Source organism: Arachis stenosperma, chromosome 10, assembly GCF_014773155.1.
Source record: "Arachis stenosperma cultivar V10309 chromosome 10, arast.V10309.gnm1.PFL2, whole genome shotgun sequence".
NCBI classification, from domain to species: Eukaryota; Viridiplantae; Streptophyta; class Magnoliopsida; order Fabales; family Fabaceae; genus Arachis; species Arachis stenosperma.
Genome location: NC_080386.1, coordinates 134,068,351 through 134,076,532, shown reverse-complemented (window position 1 = coordinate 134,076,532; position 8,182 = coordinate 134,068,351). Strand labels below are relative to the sequence as shown.

Genomic DNA, 8,182 nt, shown 5'->3' with positions numbered 1-8,182 from the left:
ACTCTCAAATCTTACTCCTTGAATCAAACCATGACTGTTCACCTCTTTTATAGAGAAGTGAAGCCTTCATAGTTGAGACCCAAAACCCGAGCTCAGTTTCTTTTCCTTCAACAAAAAACCGGTTCGGCCATACAGAGAGAAGAGGTAACTCATGCAAAAACCAACATGCAAATACCTCTAGTCCTTCCTTGTTCATCACTCTTCATCAATCCGAGCGCTCCATCTTTGGCTTCCTCTCCAAGATGGATTTCTGGCCCTTGATGCTTCATGATGATGATGACTTCTTCTGCTTCAATCTCTGCCTTCAACCATCACTTCGCCACTCTAGCTACTCCCTGTGGTGGTTGTGCAGAATCAAAGACAAGTCACGCCACCAAGGATCTTCTCTGCTGGCCGGATCTTCTTCTTTCTTTTTGGGTATGGAGGATCCGAGATTACCCCACCAAATCTAACCATATTTGGTGATTATCTCAGCCACTACATACTTTTTGTTTTCTTGCCATCATTGTGATGGACTTGTAGCTTGCCCTCCCTTCCTTTCGGTAGCTTACATTTGCTTCCATGGCTACCAATATTTTCTGTGTAATAACCGAAGAGAGAAGAAGAAAGAGATGAGAGAGAACAGAGAAAGTGAAGAAAAGCAATTCAAAACAAATTAAATGAAGATAGCTTGCTTTTACTTCCCTGGGTGGCGTGCAACACTAATCATAATGATTTCCATCAAATCAAAGTCAAGTTCTCTCTCATGTTCCCCATGCTAGTTAATTAAATTTCAAATCCTTCCAAAGAGTGAAATGGAATCCGTAGGAAGCTTGATGCTTTGCTTCATGGATTTGAATAAAGCATGGAAACTTTCATTAATGTTGGGCTTGGTTGCAATAATATTTATTCTTGGCCCAACTTGTAACATTTGCTTTCCTGATGGATTTGGATCAAGCATAGGAAGCATTCATCAAAATCAAATATGGGCTAAGTTGTAACAACATTTGAGCTTGGCCCATTTTAATTCAACAATTCAGCCATAAGGGTCAAAATAATATATATCAATGCTGAATATATTCTATTGGGCTTGCTGGATTTTCTTTTTCTTTTTGGCCCAATATAAAATCTTGCAAAACAAAATTATTAATTAACATATGTTAAATGAAAATCAAATTAATAATTTTGTAATTAATTATTTTAATAATGTTTGCTCATCATCAAAATTAGAGTTTTCCAAACTCATCAAAATCTAATTGAAAAATCTTTGAGTCAAATCAGATATTGCAAAAATTTAACTAAATACGAAAATATATTTTTCTTCTTTAAAAAATTTACAATTAATTTTTATTTGATAAGAAGAACTAAAAAATTATATAAAATTATACAAAACTGTTTTATAATTCAAAGTCTCATGTTTTTTATGTAAGAGTAGACCACTAATGTAAAAATATTTAGAAAGATATATATATTTTTTTTTGAAATAGAGGAAGCTCAACACATTAAAGTGGAGTAAAACAAACAAACATAAATACATAAAACACTGCATACATAGAAACCAATCTCCTTGCACATCTGGCTATGCGATCAACCTCCGAAAGAATCACAACCATTTCACTCTTTGTAGCTCAACACTGTCCTTGTTTGAATAAAGTCAATACTTGCTCTTGTATTCTTGAATATTCTGGCATTACATTCCAACCAAATGTTCCAGATCACTGCAAAGAACGCCGTCATCCACAACTTCTGCCCTTGTCTTCTGCCGTTCATGCCAATCCAACTTCCAAACAGTTCTTTCATGGTTTCAGGAATAACTCATTCTCTACCAAAGGATCGCAGCCATTAGCACCACACCTGCCATGTTACCTCACACCGAAGAAATAAATGCTTAACAGTTTCTATCCCCTTGTGGCACAGGACGCAAATATTATCACTATGAATAACAACTCCCAATCTAGTCAACCTCTTCTTAGTATTAATTCTACCAACTAGCACAAACCATCCAAAAAGTTCAATTCTTGGGGGTACCAGACCTTTCCATAGTGCACTTGTGAAACTATAGCTCGTGATCTCATCTGACAACGTCTCCGTTTGGATTACCTGCAGAAAGGATTGCGTGGAAAAGACACCTGTTTTATCAAATTTCCACACCATACTATCCTCGCTCTCAGATGACAGCTTTCCTGACCTTAACCGCTCATGCAGTTGATGGACAAGTTCTAGCTCTCATTGGAACAACTCCCTCCATTAAAAGTTCCATATCCATTCTAATCCATCCCAAAACCCACAGTCCCAATACATCAATGACTTTTCTCAACTTATGATGAAGAAAGTGTCGGTGGTCTAATCTGAGCAATAAATCACGTCCCCACTGTATGTGTATATAGTACGAAATGCCAACTTGATCTGTCTATAACCGCAATACTTTTCTTAGATTAATCTAAACCGTTTGTTTTCTGAACATGGAGCGCAATAATTCAAAAGTGCCAGAGGAAGCTGCTAAGCATTTACTTGAACGACTATTACCCATTTCTCTTATAAACAGGAACAGCACTGTTCACTTGCTGCAACTACTTCCTTCAAACGCTTCTCTTTCTTTCTTTCTTGCAAAAACCTGCATTTTGCTTTTCATCTTTTTCCTTGGGCACTTGAGAATGACGGGTGAACAAATCCCCTTTGGTGTTGTTACTAACATCATCAACATGATTCTTTCATCTGCCTATGCTAAATTTTGGAGGATCTATGGAGTCATGGATGACTTGGAGAGGCTGAAGGGCACTCTGGAATCCATCAAGGTTGTGCTTTCTGATGCTGAGCTCAAACAAGGCCAGGATGCTAAGGTTGCTCACTGGCTCAAAAAGTTCAAAAAAGTGCTCTATGATGCTGATGACTTGCTTGATGACGTCTTCATCGAAGATTTGCGCCGCAAAAGAATGAGTAAGGTGCGTGGCTTCTTTTCCAAAGCTGATATTCTAATTCGTTTCCGTCCTAAGTTAGCTAGTAAGATTGAGAAAGTTCAAAAGGAGTTTAATAATGTTGCTGAAGAGATGTCTAAGTTGAACTTGAGTCCGAATTCGGTAGTTCTTAAGCAAGATGAGTGTTCCTGGAGGGAAACAACTTCTTCTGTTTTGCAATCAGAGATAATTGGAAGGGAAGAGAATAAGAGAGAGATGGTTAACTTGCTAAAGCAAACCCATCCAAACCAAAATGTTTCTTTAATTGTTGTTGTTGGTATGGGGGGTTTGGGCAAGACAGCCCTTGCTCAGCTCGTGTACAATGATGCGAAGGACCAGAAACTCTTTCAGAAATATATGTGGGTGTGTGTTTCTGAAGATTTTACAGTGAAAACTGTTTTAAAGAAGATGCTAGAGTCATTGAAGAAGGATGCTGGCGGTGACTCATCAGAGGCCCTACAACAGAAGTTGCAAGAAGAACTAAATGGACAAAAGTATATGCTTGTGCTCGATGACGTGTGGAATGAAGATCATTTAAAGTGGAGTAATTTAAGAACTCATTTGATGTGCGGAGGCCAAGGCAGTAAGCTATTAGTAACGACTCGTAGTACATTGGTTTCTCAAGCAATGGGTATAGACGAGCCGTATGTTTTGAGAGGTTTGACAGATGAGCAATCTTGGACATTGCTAAAGAATCTGACATTTGGTGAAGATAGCACCAAAATGAGCTCCAAATTCCAAACAATTGGAGAGAAAATTGCAAAGAAGTGTGAAGGAGTGCCATTGGCAATCAGAACAATAGGAGGCTTCTTACGAGCAAGGGTTCAAGAAACTGATCAATGGTCAAGTCTTTTGAATGGTGATATTTGGAGGTTATGTAAAGAAGAACAGAGTATCATGCCGGTGCTGAATTTGAGTTATCGCAACTTGCCACTTGAATTAAGACAATGTTTTGCATATTGTTGTCTATATCCAAAGGATCAGATAATTAAAAAGGATGATTGTATTCAATTGTGGACAGCACAAGGTTACCTTGCAAGTTCAACTGAAACCCAATCCGTGGAAGATGTGGGTAATCAATATGTCAAAATTTTGTTAATGAGGTCATTTTTTCAAGACGCATCAATGGATAAAAGTGGTCATATTAAGTCCTTCAAAATGCATGATTTGATGCACGATCTTGCAACGTTGGTAGCTGGGAATGATTGTTACTTATGTACTGAGGGAAGAGGAATTGTTGGAAGACCCATGCATGTGTCATTTGGACCTCAAATCAATTGTTCATTGGATGTGTTTGACGATTGCAAATTACGGACATTCATCTGTTGGGAGCTTGCTACTGATTTATTTGCCAAACTATCTTTTTCAGGAAAATTGAAGTACCTCCGCGCTTTGAATTTGTCATTTTATTCTCTGTCTCAGCTACCAAAGTCTATTGATAAAGTCAAGCATTTAAGATATCTTGAACTTTCACACTCTGGAAAACTAAGTGATTTGCCGGATTCAATTGGCAATCTTATTTGTTTACAAACATTAAAATTAGAGTGTTGTGAAGCTTTAGTTGGTTTGCCCGAATCAATTGGCAACCTTGTTTGTTTACAAACATTAACCTTGTGGAGTTGTAAATCTTTAGTTAGTTTGCCCGAGTCAATTGGCAATCTTGTTTGTTTACAAACACTTGATTTAAATGGGTGTGTTAGTTTAAATGATTTGCCTGAGTCCGTTGGAAATCTGGTATGTTTACAATCATTGAAAATAAATTATTGTCTGGCACTTGGTTTTCCTGAAGAAATTATTACAAAATTGATCAATTTGAAGAAGCTTGATATTGAAGATTCTGCCTTTAAATACGGCATGCCAGTAGGATTGGGGAAATTGATTTCATTGCAATCCTTACCAAAATTTGTAGTAGGAAACAGCGATTATGGGAGATATGGGACATTGAATGAACTGAAAGAGCTTGATAAGCTCAGAGGCAAATTGACTATTAGCAATTTGGGTCTGGTAAAGGACACGTCAGCGGAATCAAACCAGACAAATCTGAGATCCAAGAAATACATCCAAGATCTTTCTCTGTTATGGGGACATGACCTTTATTCCAATAATTGTGTAATAAAAAATAGTGATAGCTCCTTGTTATTAGATAATCTTTGTCCCCACGAGAATCTGAGATCACTAGATGTGAATGGCTTTCCAGGAGTGAGGTTTTCAAATTGGCTTATGTCGCTGACTAGTATTGTGCACATTAATTTTTTCAATTTTCCCAACTGCAAACATCTCCCACCTTTGGAAAGATTGCCTTGCCTTCGAACGCTTCAGATTCATAACATGGGATCGCTGGAGTGCATGCATTATTATGAAAGTATTGGTGATGTGTTCTTCCCATCTTTGAAGAAACTCTACTTCTCAGGCTGTGAGAATTTGAGGGGATGGGAGAATAATGCAAATGAGACTCAAAACCATATTTCTCTCCCTCCTTTTCCGCGTCTCTCTTCTCTCCAAATTGCTAATTGTCCAAACTTAACCTGCATGCCTTCTTTCCCACACCTCGTTAAGGAGTTGGAGTTGCGATGGGGTAGTAGCGTGAAGCCGTTGTTAGAAACATGTATGGTTAAGCATGAGTCTTCATCCATCTCTCCTCTCTCTCATCTCAAGCGCTTGTGGCTTTGGGGAGTTACAGAGATAGAAGCAATGGCAGAGGACTGGATGAAAAACCTCACATCGCTCCAGATTCTCGAACTTGGTGGATCGTCAACCATTCAGATTCTGTCACGACACTTGCAATATCTTCCTTCTCAACTTCAACAGTTGCAGATGAGTTTCGACGACGACAAGGTTGACCTCTGTAAAGACACACAAGGTCGTGGTCCTCCTCTCGCCCTCTCTTCTCTGCATAAAATCTCCTTCTGGTATTGTGAGAACATGAAGGCTTTACCAGAGCAGATCGACGATCTCCAATCACTGAGGCATATTGAGATTATGAATTGCCCTAAATTAGAGTCATTGGATGAAGCTGAGCGGTGCCTTACCAACATACACACACTGTCGATCAGAGATTGTCCACTCCTAAAGCGCAGATACAACACTGAAAGTGGAAAACATCGGGCCAAGATTGCTCACATCCCAAACATATCCATATACTGAGATTGATCCCCTCAAAAGGTAATAACATTGCTTGCTTTTTTGTTTTTTCCATTTTCATTACAAATGCAATATATCTGAAACCCACATTAAATTTCTAATTTCATTTGATGCAGGGGATTCTTGCAAATCATTTTATTCTTGGCATACTATCAAATTTCAATAGGTGGATGTCTGCTGCTTCAACATAGATGGTTCAATGGGAAGATACAATTATTTGGTCTCATCATTCCATTTTGCAAAATGTTAAATCCTCAAGATGGTCAAATTCTGACCCAGTTCCTCATTTGGGTGCAACAGTCAGTGACTAAAGCATTCCTTTTTTTTTTTATCATTGAAGCATTCTTTTTTTTTCTTTTTCCTTTTTAAATTTATGAAATCAATATTTAAATGTAGTTTATTTTCTTGGTTAGGCAGGATCCGAAGGAAGTTACTTTCAGCTACAAGCCAATTACTACTAGCTTCAAACATATTTAGGTAAGAACCATTTATATGATTCGAACTATTTAGAATTGATTATCCCACCTTTCCATTTCTGAACGTAACTACCCAAGTGATGTGTACAGCAATATCTTGGAACTTGATATAAATAAATTCTCTCTGTGAATGTACTAGCAAACTTTTCTTGGAAATAAGTGGAGCAAATACAGAAAAATAATTGTTTGAGCACTCGAAGGCAACAATATAATTGTTTGATAAGAAATTCAATTTGCTTGTTTTGTTGCTTAGTTTGAAACAATCGCTTAAATTCCCCTTTTATTTTTTATTTTTTATTTTTTGGTTACTGCATACTCTTATCCACAGTTTGTGGAATAACCCGGTCAGCACATGAGATGGAGTGTTTTGTTTACAACAAATCGTGTATGTAAATGCATAGGCATGGCTTATCCTTCACATTTCAGTTGTGGCATCTTAAAGTAGCTATGGAAAAAGAAGAGGATTCCAACTTAGAAAATAGAAAGATGTTCTTATGATGAATATTTACATTAAGGTAACACCACATATTTAGTTTGCACAATGCATAAAGCAAGACAATTAACATTGAATTTTTTTTTAAATTTTAGTCACATGTAAATTTTAATTTATTTGTGGATTCTTATGAATAGTTGTCCTACTTCTTAAGATTATCTGTTTTTATTCTGGTTTGGATTGTAGATTATTTCCAGAAGAAGCATCAGAGATGGATTAAGAGAAATGTTGCTGGTATTGAACTACTTGATCTGCTTCTGGCGTGGAACACCTCTGATGTCATCACCTCTCTTAATTTAGTTGGAGCTCCCTTCCAGTCTTTGCAATATTTGTCGAGAAAGAAAAGGTCAATTTCTTTTGCTATCAGAAACCTATCAACTGTATATTTTAAATTTTGTTTCATAGTTGAGAATGTTTCGATTATTGGTTGCAGTTCTTGGGCAATGGCATATAACTCACTATCCAACAGAGCGCCCATCCTTAGAAGATTACTGGGTTTGGATTCTCATATTGCCTCTTCATTTTCCTTGTTTATAATTGTATGTGCTTTCCCATTTTTTGGTTTATATCCATCATTTAGCTGGATTTATCAATTTGGTATAATTTACATTTTCTATATGTTTTCCCCAGAAATTTGCCATTCAAGCACGAGCATTATCTGGCTTCATGTGATAACGATTACGTGACTAGTTGGATCCATATATGGTTTTGTGGCATCTCCCCCTCCTGATGGCCATGCCGAAGGGAGCGGGTAGAGTTGCTGGGTAGGTTATTTCAAGGCACAGTGGAGATTGCTTTATTTCTTGCTTCATGTGAAAGATTTTCCTGAATTTGATTTCAGGTGGGTGATTATGTAATATGGGTTGTGGCTGTTAGAGTCGCAACATGGTAATAGGAGGTTGGGTATGAATTGGCATGTGTGTTCATTGAGATAAGCTTGTTGTACGGGAATTTATTGTTCAAACTTCCCATTTTTGTGTATGTTGTTCTGTGATCTGTGATGTGATATCATAAACTTTGATGTATCACCTGCTGTGTTTCCCTCTTGTTTTGGAAGCACACTTTATCTATCTAAAACGAGGATTATCACAATTCAAAGCTCTATTAGTACTTCTCTTATTGTGACATACACTCATTTT

General features: G+C 37.4%; 1 protein-coding gene across 1 annotated transcript; it reads left to right on the top strand.

Annotated features, from left to right (window-relative positions):
• The first annotated feature begins 2,441 nt into the window (after positions 1 to 2,441).
• On the top strand, positions 2,442 to 8,182 carry LOC130957854 (putative disease resistance protein RGA3). The gene is made up of 6 exons (XM_057884698.1): positions 2,442 to 6,095; positions 6,191 to 6,373; positions 6,488 to 6,551; positions 7,230 to 7,389; positions 7,477 to 7,582; positions 7,674 to 8,182. The coding sequence occupies exon 1, from the start codon at positions 2,442 to 2,444 to the stop codon at positions 6,075 to 6,077; it is 3,636 nt and encodes a 1,211-aa protein (XP_057740681.1). The 3' UTR covers positions 6,078 to 6,095; positions 6,191 to 6,373; positions 6,488 to 6,551; positions 7,230 to 7,389; positions 7,477 to 7,582; positions 7,674 to 8,182.